Below are 17,360 nucleotides of genomic sequence, written 5' to 3' on the forward strand. Positions count from 1 at the left end.
CTGAAGGACAGTCTTTAGTCAATATTTGTGCAGACTCCACTGAGGTATTCAACACTGTTGACTCCTTCTCTCTTCGCTTTTTCCTTGTGACCCTTTCACACTTCTGAGGCAACTTGTAGCCTCCTTTCCAGTCTCCTCTTTCTTCCCTGAACCTTTTTGTGACTAGGTTCCTGTCCAAATAAGGCCTTGTCCCCTAGTCATTTCACAAGTTCTCCTTTGGCAATATAATTTACTTTCTTGGCTTGAAATAAATGCAGATAACTGTTAAATCTTTATCTATAACCAACAGCCTTCCAATCTAAACTCCAGATCCACAAATTCAGCTACTTACTTATTTCGCCCCTTCATGGGTCACAGTCTTGTGTAACTCAATGAAACTGTGATCCACCCTATGTAGGGCCACCCAAGATGGACAGGTCATGGTGGAGAGTGCTGACAAAATGTGATCCACTGGAGAAGGGAAACCACTTCAAACCACTTCAGCATTCTTGCCTTGAGAACCCCATGAACACTATGAAGAGGCAAAAAATGACACTGGAAGATGAACCCCCTAGGTCTGAAGGTGTTCAGTACCCTACTGGGGAAGAGCAAAGGGCAATTACTAATAGCTCCAGAAAGAATGAAGCAGCTGGGCCAAAGCAGAAATGACACTCAGTTCTGGATGTGTCTGCTGGTGAAAGTAAAGTCTGATGCTGTAAAGAACTGGAATGTTAGGAACTGGAATGTTAGGTCCATGAATCAAGGTAAACTGGATGTGGTCAAGCAGGAGACGGCAAGAGTGAACATTGACATCTTAGGAATCAGTGAATGAAAATGGACAGGAATGGGCGAATTTAGTTCAGATGATCATTATAGATATAATACTGTGGGCAAGAATCCCTTAGAAGAAATGGAATAGCCCTAATAGTCAACAAAAGAGTCTGAAATACAGTACTTGGGTGCAACCTTGTAAATGGCAGAATGATCTCACTTCGTTTCCAAGGCAAACCATTCCGCGTGACAGTAATCCAAGTCTATGTCCCAACCACTGATGCTGGAGAAACTGAAGTCGACCGGTTCTATGAAGACCTACAACACCATCAAGGGCTAACACCAAAAAAGAGATATCCTTTTCATCATAGAGGATTGAAATGCAAAGGTAAGAAGTCAAGAGACACCAGGAATAATAGGCAAGTTTGGCCTTGGAGTACAAAATGAACCAGGGCAAAGGGTAGTTTTGTCAAGAGGATGCACTGGTCATGGCAAACACCCTTTTCCAGTAACCCAAGAGGCAGTTCTACACATGGACATCACCAGATGGCCAATATGGAAATCAGATTGATTATGTTCTTTGCAGCCAAAGATGGAGAAACTCTATACAGTCAGCAAAAACAAGTCCTAGAGAGCTGACTGTGGCTCAGATCATGAACTCCTTATTGCAAAATTCAGGCTTAAATTAAAGACAGTAGGGAAAACCACTAGGTAATTCAGGTATGAACTAAATCAAATCCCTTATGATTATACAGTGGAGATGTTGAATAGATTCATGGGAATAGATTTGATAGACAGAGTGATTGAAGAACTATGAACGAAGGTTTGTAAAATTGTACAAGAGGCAGTGACCAAAACCATCCCAAAGAAAAAGAAATGCAATAAGGCAAAGTAGTTGTCTGAGGAGACGTTACAAATAGCTGAGGAAAGACGAGAAGCGAAAAGCAAGGGAGAAAGGAAAGATGTATCCAGCTGAATGCAGAGTTCCAAAGAATAACAAGGAGAGATAAGAAGGCCTTCTTAAATGAACAATGCAAAGAAATAGAGGAAAGCATTAGAATGGGAAACTAGAGATCTTGTCAAGAAAATTGGAGATATCAAGGGAACATTTCATGCAAGGATGGGCATGATAAAGGACAGAAACAGTAAGAATATACAGAACTATATAAGAACGGTCTTAATGACCCAGATAACTACAATGATGTGGTCACTCAACTACAGCTGGAGATCCTGGAGTGTAAAGTCAAGTGGGCAGTAGGAAGCATTACTCCAAACAAAGCTATTGGAGGTGACAGAATTTCAGCTGAGCTGTTTAAAATCCTAAACGATAATGCTGTGAAAGTTCTGCACTCAGTATGTCAGCAAATTTGGAAAACTGAACAGTGGCCACAGGACTGGAAAAAGTCAGTTTTCATTCTAATCCCGAAGAATAATGCCAAAGAATGTTCAAACTATCATACAGTTGCATTCATTTCACATGCTAGCAAGGTTATGCTGAAAATCCTTTAAGCTAGGTTTCAGCAGTATATGAACTGAGAACTTCCAGATATATATGCTGGGTTTCAAAGAGGCAGAGAGAGGAACCAGAGATCAAATTGCCAACATCTGTTGGATCATGGAGAAAGCAAGGAAGTTCCAGAAAAACTGCTTCATTGACTATGCTAAAGCCTTTGCCTGTTTGGATCACAACAAATGTGTGGAAGATTCTATAAGAGATGGGCGTACCAGACCACCTAACTGTCTCTTGAGAAACCTGTATGCAGGTCAAGAAGCAACAGTTAAAATCAGACATGGAACAACTGACTGTTTCCAAGTTGGGAAAGGAGTATGACAAGGCTGCATATGGTCACCCTGCTTATTTAACTTCTATGCAGAGTACATCATGCGAAATGCCAGGCTGGATGAGTGACAAGCTGAAATCAAGATTGCCAGGAGAAATATCAACAACCTCAGATATGCAGATGGTAACACTCTAACAGCAGAAAGTGAAAAGGAACTAAACAGCCTTTTGATGAGGGTTAAAGATGAGAGTGAAAAAGCTGGCTTAAAATTCAGCATTCAAAAAACTAAGATCATGATTCCATCACTTCATGGCAAACAGAAGGGGAAAAAGTAGAAGCAGTGACAGATTTTATTCTCTTGGGCTCCAAAATCACTGCGAACAGTAACTGCAGCCACAAAATTAACAGACACAGAGACATAACTTTGCCAATAAAGATCTGTATAGTCAAAGCCATAGTTTTTCCAGTAGTCATGTAAGGATGTGAGTTGGACCATAAAGAAAGCTGAGTGCCAAGGAATTGATGCTTTTGTGGTGCTGGAGAAGACTCTTGAAAGTCCTTTGGACAGCAAGGAGATCAAACCAGTCATTCCTAAAGGAAATCAGTCCTGAATATTCACTGGAAAGACTGATGCTGAAGCTGAAACTTCAGTGCTTTGGGCATCTGATGTGAAGAGCCGACTCATTGGAAAAGACCCTGATGCTGGGAAATATTGAAGTCAAAAGGAGAAGGGGGTGGCGGAGGGTGAGATGGTTGGATGGCATCATCAGCTCGATAGACCTGGGTTTGAGCAAACTCCAGGAAATAGTCAAGGACAGGGAAGCCTGGTGTGCTGCAGTCCATGAGGTCACAAAGAGTCAGACACGACTGAGTGACTGACAACAAGTTGCTAGAGTGATTGTTTTGAAATACGAAACAGGTCAAATTATTGGTATGTCAGGATAAAATCCAGTCTCCCTGGCATAATATCCTAGTCCTTCCTCTGACTGTGCTCCTGTCCATCTGCTTCTAAGTTTTTGTTCTATTGACTTCCTTTTGTTCTTAGTGCCAGTCATGTGCAAATAACATTCTCTGTCTGGAACTCACTTGTGCCATCTTTTTTCTCCTCACCCATCCTTCAAGAGGAAACGCAGACATTGTGTCCGCCAAGAAACCTTCTGGATTAACCCTCTCTTTCACCCCTGCCCAATACTAGATCTGGCTTAGGTGCTCCTTCTCTTTGACTATATGTCACCATAGTATTTTCTTGTCCACTAAATTGTAAGCTGCTTAAGCCAGGGACTGTTCTTATTTACCTTTGTATCCTTATCACTAGCATAGTGCCCAGTTACAAAATTAATGCTCATTAAATATTTTTTGAATGGAAATATTGGTAATCTTCTGCATAAATATTTATGTCCACTAAGCTACAATATAGTATTGTTGTGTCTAATAGGATATTCTAAAAGGATTAAGTGAGCCTGAAGCAGGAAAGATTCATAAAGAAATTGAAGAAAACATGGAGGACAAGAAACTTGAGAAGGAAAAGAAAGAAGAGAGTGCAGAAGAGGTAAGATTATTTAGTATTATTTCCTTTTCCTTTATATTTTTAAAGAAAATATATAATGAATATATATATTTAAAGAATGAATATATAATGAAAAAATATATATATATTTGAGCCTCCAAGATGGCTAGTGGTAAAGAATCCCCCTGCCAATGCCAGAGACATGAGTTCAATCCCTGAGTCAGGAAGATCTCCTGGAGAAGGAAATGGCAGGCTCTATAGTCCATGGGAGTCAGACTCGACTTAGAGACTAAACAACAGCAACAAATGCAGTGTGTGTATATACATGTGTATATATACTATTGAAAGTAGAAATAGATCATCTGGAGTGAACGCTTCAACTTCCTTCCTTTCCTCATTTCAGTTCAGTTCAGTCGCTCAGTTGTGTCCGACTCTTTGCGACCCCATGAATCGCAGCACACCAGGCTTCCCTGTCCATCACCGACTCCCGGAGTTCACTCAGACTCACGTCCATTGAGTCAGTGATGCCATCCAGCCATCTCATCCTCTGTCGTCCCCTTTTCCTCTTGCCCCCAATCCCTCCCAGCATCAGAGTCTTTTCCAATGAGTCAACTCTTCGCATGAGGGGGCCAAAGTACTGGAATTTCAGCTTTAGCATCATTCCTTCCAAAGAAATCCCAGGGCTGATCTCCTTCAGAATGGACTGGTTGGATCTGCTTGCAATCCAAGGGACTCTCAAGAGTCTTCTCCAACACCACAGTTCAAAAGTATCCATTCTTCAGCACTCAGCTTTCTTCACAGTCCAACTCTCACATCCATACATGACCACTGGAAAAACCATAGCCTTGACTAGACGGACCTTTGTTGGCAAAGTAATATCTCTGCTTTTGAATATGCTATCTAGGTTGGTCATAACTTTCCTTCCAAGGAGTAAGCGTCTTTTAATTTCATGGCTGCAGTCACCATCTGCAGTGATTTTGGAGACCAAAAAAATAAAGTCTGACAGTGGTTCCACTGTTTCCCCATCTATTTCCCGTGAAGTGATGGAACCAGATGCCATGACCTTCGTTTTCTGAATGTTGAGCTTTAAGCCAACTTTTCACTCTCCACTTTCACTTTCATCAAGAGGCTTTTTAGTTCCTCTTCACTTTCTGCCATAAGGGTGGTGTCATCTGCATATCTGAGGTGATTGATATTTCTCCCGGCAATCTTGATTCCAGCTTGTGCTTCTTCCAGCCCAGCATTTCTCATGATGTACTCTGCATATAAGTTAAATAAGCAGGGTGACAATATACAGCCTTGACATACTCCTTTTCCTATTTGGAACCAGTCTGTTGTTCCATGTCCAGTTCTAACTGTTGCTTCCTGATCTGCATACAGGTTTCTCAAGAAGCAGGTCAGGTGGTCTGGTATTCCCATCTCTTTCAGAATTTTCCACAGTTTATTGTGATCCACACAGTCAAAGGCTTTGGCATAGTCAATAAAACAGAAATAGATGTTTTTCTGGAACTCTCTTGCTTTTTCCATGATCCAGTGGAAGTTGGCAATTTGATCTCTGGTTCCTCTGCCTTTTCTAAAACCAGCTTGAACATCAGGAAGTTCACGGTTCATGTATTGCTGAAGCCTCATTTAGATTTACCCATACTTGCATGCACAGTTATGTCTTTATTTTCCAAGGATAGGGTGCCCCTCTTCCTTTCTAAATTCAGCCCTTTCCTAACTGGCCTCATTCACCTATACAACTGATAACTACACAATCTACCTCTCACTCTGATGCTGTTTCTTTATCCTTTCATTGCCATATTTTTCAAATAGTTGTTTAAACTCCTGGTCTCCACTCCTCAGCTCCCACTCTGAGCTGCCTTTTCTCACTCCCCTCAGGCCATCCACACTTCTCTTTTCCTTATCCTGTCTCCACCCCTGCCATGGCATTAATAATAAAAATAACCCTTATTGGGGCATTTGTAATAATAATAATAATGAAAATACAATGATAACTACCAATAATTGAGTGCCTACCATGGCCTATATGCTTTGCATGTTATCTCTTACTTACATAATACAACCTCAAGGTAAATATTATTGTTCCCATTTTACAGATAAGAAAACTGAAGCTCAAAAAGGAACTGATGTACTGAAAACCATATGCTATTAAGTGGCAGAACCAACATTCAGACCTAGTTTAGTCTGCCATAAGAGCCCTTGTAATTCCTGGGTGGACTACTATTTTCTTTTTCTTTCAGAACTCATGATTACTCTCTATTTTGTCTTAATTTACTTCCCTGGGGTGTTTCTTTGCTGTGAATAGTTTAAATATTGGCATGACCCCAGACCATGACATACATCCTTTACTCACTTTACGTACTGTACAAAAGAATAACAATATTGTATAACACCCATGCCTCTTTTGATCAGCATTTTCTGCTTTTCTTCTGTTATAGTACTTGGCACATAAAAGGCAAAATATATGGAATACATTATTTTTTGGCCACTAAATCTGTCATACCTATTAAATTTCCTCCTTCCCTTCTTCTGACATCTGAGTTCAGGCCCTTTCCTTCCTATTTTACAAACTCCTATTCAGCTTTCAAATGTTGTTTCACTGTAAAAAAAAAAAAAAACAAAAACAAAAACCTAAGGTGTCTAGACAAAATGCAGGGCCCTTTTCTGGGTACACGTAGCTCTTGGAACTTACCATTATGATCACAGTAATCATGTAGACCATAATTATTTTATTGGTTATCTCTCCCACAGTCCTATGAGTTCCTGAGGTCTGAAAGAAATCCTCTTTGTTCCACAGTTACTTCCCTTTGTCCCCACTTCCCTATCCCCGCTAATTTTTCCCACAGTGTTTCCTGTAAGTCTTCTAAATGCTTCCTGAATGATGAAAACAAATGGAAAACCAAAGCTTCAGACATGGTACCAGGCAACTTGCCCTGCCACTGGGTCACACACCAGCTCACTAATAGGTCTGTGGTATTTCTATGCCCTAGAAACCTTCGACATCCACAGAAAAGGAAAAAATCATTCGAGTCATTGGAGAAGATGAAAATATTCATTCCCAACCTCTATATGGAACAGATGCATTGTCTTCTTGGGTATGTATCTGCAACTCAGCTACGAAATTCAAAACTAGAAAATTTGATATTATGTAAAAATTATATGGATCTAACATAACTTTTAGCATTTCTAAGAGAACGCTTAAGTAATATATTTTCCAGATTTATTTTTCTCCCAGCATCATCCTTGGAAAAACTCTTGTTTGTTCACAAAAACTTTTCATTCTCTTCCTTAAAACTCATTTTAAAATCAGCATTTCATCCCTTTCTTTAACTTAACAATATTATGGTCAATATTTGATCAATTTAAAAAATGTATTTGTTCAACAGACTCTATTGATAACTGTGATAAGAACATACCAGCAACCACAAGAATTCCTGAGGAACTGGAAACCTTTAGACAGTAGCTATGGAAACTCAGCAGGAAAACAAAGTTAAAACTCCTTCACAAAAAGTTCTAGGATTATTTACACTTAAGTTAGCTCTAGATTTGTATCTCTCTGTACAGGATGCCATGACTTTAGGAATCTCTGGGTGGGCTTCATCCCACTAACCCCCTGAAAATGGTATGCAACATTCTGTCTGTATAGTCATACTGTGCATTTTCTTGGGGAGCAAGGGGATGTGCTGGAAATCCATAGACATCATCAAATTTCTCAACCTCAAAGTTAAGAACCATTTCATTGCTAGGAGTCTGACCCGTCTGAGTAGGAACAGGCATGGCGAGCTGTGCTGAGGGTACTGGTGGATAGCAGCTAGATCACTAAAGTGGCTGCATGGTCCAGAGTAGAGGCAGATTGCAGGGATGTAAGTGAAGGGAGGTTGTAGGAAATAGGCTCCAACTCTGGGAGGAAGAACTGGGTGAAATGATGTGGAGAGTTAGGCAGGAGCAGGCGAAGTTGGAGAAAGAGTGGTGCAGGGGGTTTGGGGGGATTGCAATCACATTCTTCCAAAGTAATGCCTTTTTAACAAGTTTCTAAAATTATATGTTAATATGTCAGTTGATAGGCTTCTTAGGTGGCTCAGTGGTAAAGAATCCGCTTGCCAATGCAGGAGACACAGGTTCGATCCCTAGGTCAGGAAGATCCCCTGGAGGAGGAAATGGCAACCCACTCCAGTATTCTTGCCTGGAAAATCCCATGAACAGAAGAGCTTGGCGGGCTACAGTCCATGGGGTCACAGGGTCCGGCACGACTGAACTGAGCATGCACACATATCAGGTGAGAAGACTGTGAGGCAAAGATGTAGGGGTAAACGATGCAAATGCAATGTCATGAGACATATTTTCTAAAAAAGCAAACAAAGGGTAGCACTATAATGAGAACCCCCCACCAGTCCCACCCAAAACCTTCCTACCCCAGATTTTCTCCCCTGAGGTAAAAGCCCTGCTATGCTATCCTGGCAAGGCGTCAGTGTGCGTGCTAAGTCACTTCAGTCATGTCCGACTCTTTGCGACCCCATGGACTGTAGCCTGCCAGGCTCTTCTGTCCATGGGATTCTCCAGGCAAGAATACTGGAGTGGGTTGCTGTGTCCTCCTCCAGGGGATCTTCCTGACCCAGGGATTGAACCCTTGTCTCTGTGTCTCCTGCATTGGCAGTCTGGTTCTTTACCATTAGTGCCATCTGGGAAGCCTGGCAAGGCATCAGGGTCTGGCCTACAGTGTGGCGAGAAGCAGCCAGGAAAACAGAAGCCTGTAGCCTGGGGCAAAATGGAGGGTGCGGTGCTTGTCTTTGATAGTGTGGGGCTCCTGCGCCAGGATGCCACAGTTCCATCTGATACAGTGTGGTGCCGTGTGGCGAGCCCACCTGAGGACGATGCGGTCCAGAAAGTCTATCTCTCGGCTTTGAAAAGTTGCTAATGTTCTACTATAGATCCCTGAAAACCCAACTGGCCAGGTTCTCGTTGACCCTGAGGCCTAAAATGGACTAAAATGCCATCCAGATGTACTTGCAAGTTCCTTGAAATAAGGGAGAATCACATTCATCCTAGGGGTGGTGACTGGACCACTGCACAGGTAGAAAGGAATCACCAGGTGCTCAAACAGAGGGGCCCTGTGTGCTAGGCAAGTGAAGACAAAGTTGATCTTTGGGGACGTTGGTACCCAGAGAATGAAGATCCTTGACCTGGAGGAGGTCAGAGATTCAGGGTGGGAGGTGGAGCCTGGGGGAAGGGTGCTGTCTTGATGTGGACTGTGCTGTGGATTCGGTGGGGCAGGAGGGGCCTTGGCTCTGTGCTCTTTCCATTCATAAAGACATCGGGGCTCCCTGAGGGCAGTTTAAGATTTTAAAACTTCCACTGTAGAAATTTCTTTTGCTTTGTTTGCTTGTTTTTCTTTTATCCTTTTTTCCCCCCTGTCTTTCTTTTTTTCTTTTTGACAGACACTTGGCCTCTGGCCCTAAGAATGTAGCAACCATTTAGCAGGGCTACAGATCCAAGGCACTGGTTCTATTGGGCAGTGGCTCTCTCTTTTTATGGTCTGCAAACACAGCTCCCAGGAGGCAGTTTGATTGACACTGGGGAAGGAAAGAGAAAAGAAAAGAAGGGACAGAGAAGCAAAAACCTTGTGGTTTGCAGGTATAACTTGTCATGTCCACCATAACTAGGAGAGGGAGAGGGATGGACTATCAATTATTCAAAACTCTCTTCACTTAGCTGGAAATTAGGACTTTGTGGGATTCCTGAAGACTGTACTCAAAGCAGGAACCGTGCACAAAACTCCGCCTGCTGTGCCTGTTTCAGGCACTATCCTGTCTGGCACTTCCTGATTTCACTGGTGAATCAAGTGACCCCAGTAAGCAGCCCTGACTCTGCCTCTGCACATCCTAAGGTGCCGCCTGATTTAATCAAGTCTGAGAACTTGCCACAGGGCACCCCTTGTGGCCCTCTCTGAATGCGAATCATTTCAAAGTGGTCCCTGGAGGAGAAGCAGCCTGAACTCTGTAACAATTCGCTGACGGGTGGAGGTATGGGAAGACTAAACTCAGCAAACTCTCCCGGAGGCTACCCTCAGTGTTCAGCTGACCCCAGGCACTGCCCCCTGCTGCACGAACTGGGTTGCCTAAGGCTCAGCTACCCTAAAGAGCAAGATGTTAGGAACAATCTCTTTTAGGCCTGCCTTCAAACCACAGGTTCTGCCTGTTTGTAAAGAGTTGTAAATTTGAGGGAGACGGGAGATTTTTGCTGATTACCTCTAAACTCCTTTGAAAGAAAGAGTAGGGGTCAGACTTGGAGGATCAGCCATATTTCTTTCACTGAGCTAAAGGAAGCGCTTAGAAACCTGTGTTTTCCTTCCACAGTACCGTGTATCCCCGGCATAGGTATTAACAGCAGTGACCAAATTATCCATCTTTTAATGGCAGCAGGGAAGGGTTCTTGGAATTGGTGGGTCTGGAAAATATGTCCAAAGCTGACAGGGTCACTGTGGCTGGCCAGGCATTCAGTACTGAGCATTGGATTCCAAGGAACTGGGTCTGAAGCCAGATCCTCCCTGAAATAGTCTCAAGCTAAAGATGTTAGTCCAATCTAAAGCCCATTAGTGGGTTTCCCTGGTGACTCAGTGTTAAAGAATCCTCCTGCCAATGCAGAAGACACAAGTTTGAATCCCTGGTCAGGGAAGGTCCCACATGCTGCAAAGCAGCTAAGCCTGTGCGCCCCAACTATTGAGCCTGTGCTCTAGAGCCCGGGAGCCACAACTACTGAAGCCACTGCGATGAGAAGCCCGTGCACCATAACTGGAGAGTAGCCCCTGCTCGCCGCAACAAGAGAAAGCCTGCATAGCAACGGAGACCCAGCACGGCCAAAAATTCATTAAGCCAATTAGTAGAGTCAGACCTCAGGAAAACCAAGCCCAAAAGGCCAAAGGTATAATTGGAGTCTGACAGAGAGACTAGCTGCAAGCCACAGCAGGCTGGCACAAACAAGGACAGCCCAATGCCATTGCTTCCAAGGCCACGTGGCCCGTGTTTGTTTCTATTAAGTGGGCGAAAGAGCGTAAAAGCCAGAGGAAGCTTCAAATATGGAAAAAGGGCTCAAGGCAGAGTCTCTGTGATTTCCTTTGAGGCATCTATATCCAGTGGGCTTCCCAGGTAGCTCATTGCTAAAGAATCCAGTTCACCTGCCAAGCATGAGATGTGAGTTCAATCTCTGGGTCGGAAAGACCCCGGGAGAAGGAAATGGGAACCCACTCCAGTATTCTTGCCTGGGAAATCCCCTGGACAGAGGAGCCTGGTGGGCCGTGATCCATGGGGTTGCACAAGAGCTGGGCATGACCTAGCAACTAAACAACAACAGTCTGTATCCATATATATGGCTGATGCAGGGAAGTTTGCTCCTTGGCATACATAGAGGAGGCCATAATTCTAGAAACCCAACCATCCAGCATTTTGGACCATGGGAATTTCCTACTGAAGGATTTGAAAAGGACCACAAAACATTAATCTGTACTTGGTGGTTTCAAAACAGAGGAATGCTTCGCTGGCACATTGTAACTAAATATCTGTCTTTTGAATGAATGAGGAGAGTCAGAAGGCTGAAAGATACCGTTCACAGAGTACAGTCCTGATCTACTTTGGTTTCCACCTGTAGTTAAAACTGCTTCATGTCGCTGTACAAATCATGTGGAATTCCAGTTCCAGAAGCCTCTTCTGTGAAAAACCTTCCTTTTGGATTCAAAGAATAAATAAATTAGTAGTATGTGCTGTATAAGCGAGGCCCACGTGACCCACATTGCTGGTCCAGCCCGAACAAGGACAGATTTATTATCCAAAGAGGAGGCAAGACAGAAAGGGGAAAAACATGTGACTGAGACAATAGCAAAAGAATAAAAGAGCTAGAGGAAAAGTGAACTCGTTTGATAGTTTATTTTTGCTGGTTTGCTTTTAGAAAAAGTGAGCGTAGTGCAGTACCATGTGTGACTGAGGATGGAGAGGCCAAGATGAAGGTTTTGCTTTAACCACTAGATCTTTCTGTGATGATGGCAGGCTGCCTATCCTCTTAGGTCCCCCTTTCCATCTAGAAGGTGGGGTTTACCTTTTACATGTCTCTGTTGGGGAAATGTGGATAAAAGAGATTTTTTAAAGTACACAGGTCTGGAAAAATGCCTCATAATGTTCATTTTCACATATAGTTTTTGTCTTCTAAATTTTCTCTTTTGTCTTCCTCTTATTTTGTTTTCTGGAGTATATTTAAAGTCAAAATAAGTAAGAGGTTTTTTTTTTTTTAATATATTTTCTCTACTTTGATATCTGAAGTTTCCTAAGAAACAGAAAGATTTGATTGGATTATGCAATGTTATGTGCTTAGTGAAGTAAATTATTAATGAGAGAAATATAATTGATTTCCTTGATATTTAACTTGGTTAGAGAAATATGTTTGCCCTTCTCTTTATTTTTTAAACTTTCTCTTCTTTCCCTGCTTCTTTTTGTTGATATTGTTTTCCCTGCTTCTTCTTTACAACTCTAATATAGTTTTATATCCACCTAAGTATGAATAATTGGCAATCTGGTATGGTATTTGTTCTTCTTTCATATTAAGAGTGTGTTTAATCATCTACTATATAAATATGAATAGTAGAAAAAGATAGCTTGGTCCAGAACATCCTGAAGAAGGAGGCTATTTACTGTTGGGACTTTCAGTTCATTCATAATACATACTTTTCTTGTCAGAGAGAATCAGCTCATCAAGGTACATTGGCCCCAAAGTATCTTGAAGCAATGGCTATACTTGATCGCACACAGGAGAAGTTAATGTAAGTATGAGACACCACAATGGTAAGAAGACAGAGATTGTTGTCCAGGAGATCTAGCTGAGAAATGCACACTTCTTGGCTTATTTTTCGTTCTCCTGTTTCCTTTTTCCTTACAAGCAGGATGGGTACCATCAAATCGTCTGGAGGCAATGAATTAAACTGCTCCAGTAGGGACAGCTGTCCTCAGCTACATTGGAGATGGAGGAAGTCCAGTGTGTGTGTGTGTATATAGGGTGGGAACAGAGTGTGAGGAGTGATCCAGCTCAGTATGTTTTAAAAGATGAGCTAGAGAAATAAATGGAACTAGAAGAAGCTATTGTGTGCAAGAAAGAAGGTTACATAACCCAAATGGTAGGAAGGACAATAGAGTTAAGATGGCTAAGAAACTATGAGAAGAAGAGATATAGACATACATGTTCTAGTTATTTAAGCACACTTCAAACTGGTTTTTGCTACTGTAAGATCTGGTTTTAAAGGTGCTGGAAAATAAGGGACACTATTTTGTTTGCTTGTTGGATTATATCAATATAGAGAAGCCAAGCTTAATCACTGAAAAGGGTTCCTTGGCTATTGGTGGAGAATTCCAAATATCCAAAAGTCAGTTTCATTAAGAAATTATAAATATATTCTTAAATCACACCATGACTGCAACTCTGACATTACCTTCCAGAGTAGCTCCTAGACCCTCAATTCTTGGCTAAACATTGATGCTGCTGCTTTCTTTGTTTGTGCTGTTCATATATATTCTTCTCATCCCACTACCTTTTTTGGACAATGAGTTTCTAGATCTGAAAGATACTTTTTCAGACCTTTCCATTTTATTGTGTTTCTCTGGACTTTGTCAACATCAGAGAGGTCGAAAGCAGAGCCAGACAAGCTGAGGAGAGGTTTGATGATGTGAATGAAAGACTTCATTATACCCTTATAAGAAATAAAGAACTGGAGAAAGAATTAGAGGAAGTATTGATGAAGTATAAAGTGAAGGAGTCTGAAGTAGAAGAAGAAGAAAATGAAGCAGAAAGAGAAGAAGAAAAAGAAGAAGAAGAAGAAATCAGACCACAAGACAGATCCTCAAAATCTCCAAAGAAAGGTGAGCATTGCTTTCTCATTTTTGCTTCATTTGGAGAAGGAAATGGCAACCCACTCCAGTATTCTTGCCTGGAGAATCCCATGGATGGAGGCGCTTGGTGGGCTACAGTCCATGGGTCGCAAAGAGTTGGACACGACTAAGCGACTTCACTTCACTTTATGAGTGAAAACTTGATTGGGTCATAAATATTTTAGAAGAGCTTACTATTTTTCGTGGTGATCTACTAGTTCATACTTCTCCTAGGAATCCATACACACACACACACACACACATCCAAATGACTAACAATGGTGACTGATAAACTAATATGAGATACAATTTTAACTTATAAAACTGGCAAAGCTTTTTAAAAACAAAGAATACAGTGCTGGACAGAGGGCGCAAAGTAGTTTTACAAATAATACTTGTGGGTGGACAGACAGGTACAACTCTTTGAGAAAGCAGTTTGAGAGTGTATATGGGTAGGCCTCAAAAATATACATGTATTTTGACTTAATAATTTCACTCTTGAGAATCTAGTCAAAGGAAATAATCACAATTTTTTAAAGCTAGAAAAAAAGACCAGAACAAATATGCCTAAACATTGATATACATTGTCTCTGGTTGCTAAAGGTTTATGGGGAATGTTGTCTTTAGTTTTTAGTACTTGGTGGATTGGCTATGATGAAAATAATCTTTATTCAACAAGAAGAGGAATTTCACTCTTCATTTTCTTATCTCTAATTAATCTGTAATCTTCCCTCAAAGAGTTTTTAATATCCCCAATATTGGAGGCTATTTTTTGATTTTTGCTTTCATCTTCAACCTGCAGTCTGTTCCCAGGACAGCTTCTGGTGCCAGGGGTGGTACTGGGCAGATATCTATTATCTATTTTTCTCTGTCACCTCTGTCTCTACCTCCAGCAAAAGCAGTAAGTTGGCCGGTCACTCACAGTCTCTGGCCCAGCTGTGCTGTATCCTGTCAGTACTGGAGCAGGAGGAATCTGAGTCCATTTTCTCTCCTTCTGTTAACTCTGAACTGGTAAAATGTTAACCATTCCCGGTGTGAAGATCCTTTAGCCTTAGGTCTGAATGTATGTGAGGTAGTTTTCATGAATTAAAAAAAAAATTTATCTTCTATTGTGGTGTGATTTTATCCCAATAATCTAGAAACTAGACCTTCCCTAGATTGTTGTTGCTAAGTTGGGTCTGACTCTTTGCGACCCCATGGACTGTAGCCCATTAGGTTCCTCCACCCATGGTGTAAATTACTATATGCAAATCACAGAAAAGGTCTTCGTGTTAACAACATGGGATGAGTGACTTTAGTTTTGTCCATTTCCATAAAAGTCTTGGGGATTAGTTTAAATACAAAAATAAAACATTTTAATAATTTTAGGTGGAGGATAACTATTCAGTTAGGTCCCAGCCTGCAAACAATAACCCACACAACAAGGATACAACCCCTCTTCTCCCTCCTTTCCACACCCCTCATCAGAGTCACTGCTAGGGATTCAAAAGTAGAGGATGAGAAGCCTTGCAAAGCTTAGGGGATCAGGCTGCTAAGCAAGGCAATCCCCATGCCATGCAAGTGACCTAAACATTTCTCTGAAAAATCCACAAGTTAGACATTCCTTAGAGTTAGCAGGCAGCTCCTTTGAAAAAAAAAACAACACATGCAGATACCTTGGAGCAATCTGACGTGCATATGGAACATACTGGGTCATATTTTATGAGTTAGTGCAGGGAGATCTCTTCTCTCCTAATTGTTGTTCAGTGAAGGAATGGAAAATCATACAGTGAAGAAAGGAGCCTTGTGAATGCTGAGTAAGGAAAAGATTTGGATGGAGTAGGAAGACATTTATTTTTATGTCATTATTTTTAACAGCGAATCACTGTGTTCTGAATTATTGATGGAGAAAGGAATGGAGCTTGGTGTTTACAAAGATGAATGTGGCTTAGTCTCTGATCAAAGTGAGGCCTGTGATGAAGAACGGGGACAAGACAGGGTGTGAACAAGGGGACCGTTGAATGCGGGAGGAAGATGGCTGCAGCCAGTCAGAAGGATTCTCAGACAACTGAGAAGCTTCGTTTCATGGTGCAGTCAGACAGCAGGCTTGTGTAGGATCTGTGCATGACAGATTGGAGGGAACAGGGACCAAGAGACACACAGGGGTACAGCCATGGATATGGGAGGGTTCTAGATACCCAGCTCTATTTGAAAATTTTTCCCTAAGTTTGGGGTATGTACTGGAAGGAAGAAAGGAAGACATATTGTTCTTTCTCTTCTATCCTCATTACCCATAAACTTTGAGAACATACATTCTCAATCCCAGTAACCAATGTGGAGTCGAATTTTGGGCACATGGTTTATAGCTTGGGGCTTACTCATGCAGACAGAATTTTAAAAATGCTTTGTAAAATCAAAAGTCCTTAATGAATATAAGGTATTATTACAATAATTGTTTTGGTCTTTTCAGAGATACAGCGCAAGGAGGGTTCTAAATCCAAACTCCGGACTAAATCCAAGACGAAACCCAAATAGCAACCACAGGATGCTGGGCTACACCACACCACACCCATCCCAGATATCTCTGCACTTTTGAACTGACAATGTGGCTCAACTGACGGGACTCCCTTTGCAGCAGACAACTCAGGAACATCTTCTCGTTAAAAGTCACAGTGATGGCTCTAGGCAATCAATCAATTAGCTTATTTCCAAAATTAAAAATGGTTTGTGTAAAGGTTTTCTAGCCTCTTCAGTTGATTTCCCAGCAGAAGTCTATGAAAAGTGTCAGCTTCTGTCAAGAAAATTATGCTTTCTGAGGACTTTGAACTCTGCAGAGGAGAATGGCAAATAAAAAGCATTATTTTTTTCAATTTAAAAGAGGGGATCCTAATAACACTGTTAGGTTTCTGCAGCATTTTCAGATTACTTATTTCAGAAAATAAGAAAGAATCCTTTTAAAATAATTTTAAAATAATTTTTTCCTTTTTAAATATTTTTTTTCTTCTCTTCTTTTTAAATAATTTTATTTATTTATTTTTGGTTGTGCTGGGTCTTCGTTGCTGTGTGGGCTGTTCTCTACTTGAGGTGAGTGGGGGCTACTCTTTATTGCACAGGTTTCTCATTGTTGTGGCGCCTCTTGTGAAGCAAGGGCTGTGGGTGCGGGGGCTTCAGTAGTGGCCGCGTATGGGCTCAGTGGTTGCGGTTCCTGGACTCCTGAGCACAGGCTCAATAGTTGTGGTACACAGGCTTAGTTGTTCCTCGGCATGTGGGATCTTCCCAGACTAAGGATCAAATCTGTATCTCCTGCATTGGCAGGGGAATTTTTCACTGAGCCAGGAGGGAAGACCCTTACTCCAGGCATTCTTAAGATTTATCTAGTCTTCACAATAACCCTGCAAAGTAGGTGGAGGAGAGACTGTTTATGCCCCATTTCTCAGA

At 41.7% G+C, this 17,360-nt stretch overlaps 1 protein-coding gene across 5 annotated transcripts in view; it reads left to right on the forward strand.

The window, feature by feature from the left end:
* AXDND1 (axonemal dynein light chain domain containing 1) overlaps nt 1–16,660 on the forward strand; it is a 79,026-nt gene extending 62,366 nt beyond the window's left edge. For all 5 annotated transcript variants that reach the window (XM_059875811.1, XM_059875810.1, XM_002694161.6 and 2 more), the window contains 5 exons: nt 3,967–4,080; nt 7,032–7,136; nt 12,762–12,844; nt 13,696–13,934; nt 16,393–16,660. In XM_059875811.1, coding sequence (XP_059731794.1) covers nt 3,967–4,080; nt 7,032–7,136; nt 12,762–12,844; nt 13,696–13,934; nt 16,393–16,457 — 606 coding nt within the window. In that variant the 3' untranslated portion in view covers nt 16,458–16,660. The remainder of the gene's footprint in view (nt 1–3,966; nt 4,081–7,031; nt 7,137–12,761; nt 12,845–13,695; nt 13,935–16,392) is intronic.
* Nucleotides 16,661–17,360: the final 700 nt, after the last annotated feature.

This window comes from Bos taurus, chromosome 16, assembly GCF_002263795.3.
Source record: "Bos taurus isolate L1 Dominette 01449 registration number 42190680 breed Hereford chromosome 16, ARS-UCD2.0, whole genome shotgun sequence".
Taxonomy (NCBI): Eukaryota; Metazoa; Chordata; class Mammalia; order Artiodactyla; family Bovidae; genus Bos; species Bos taurus.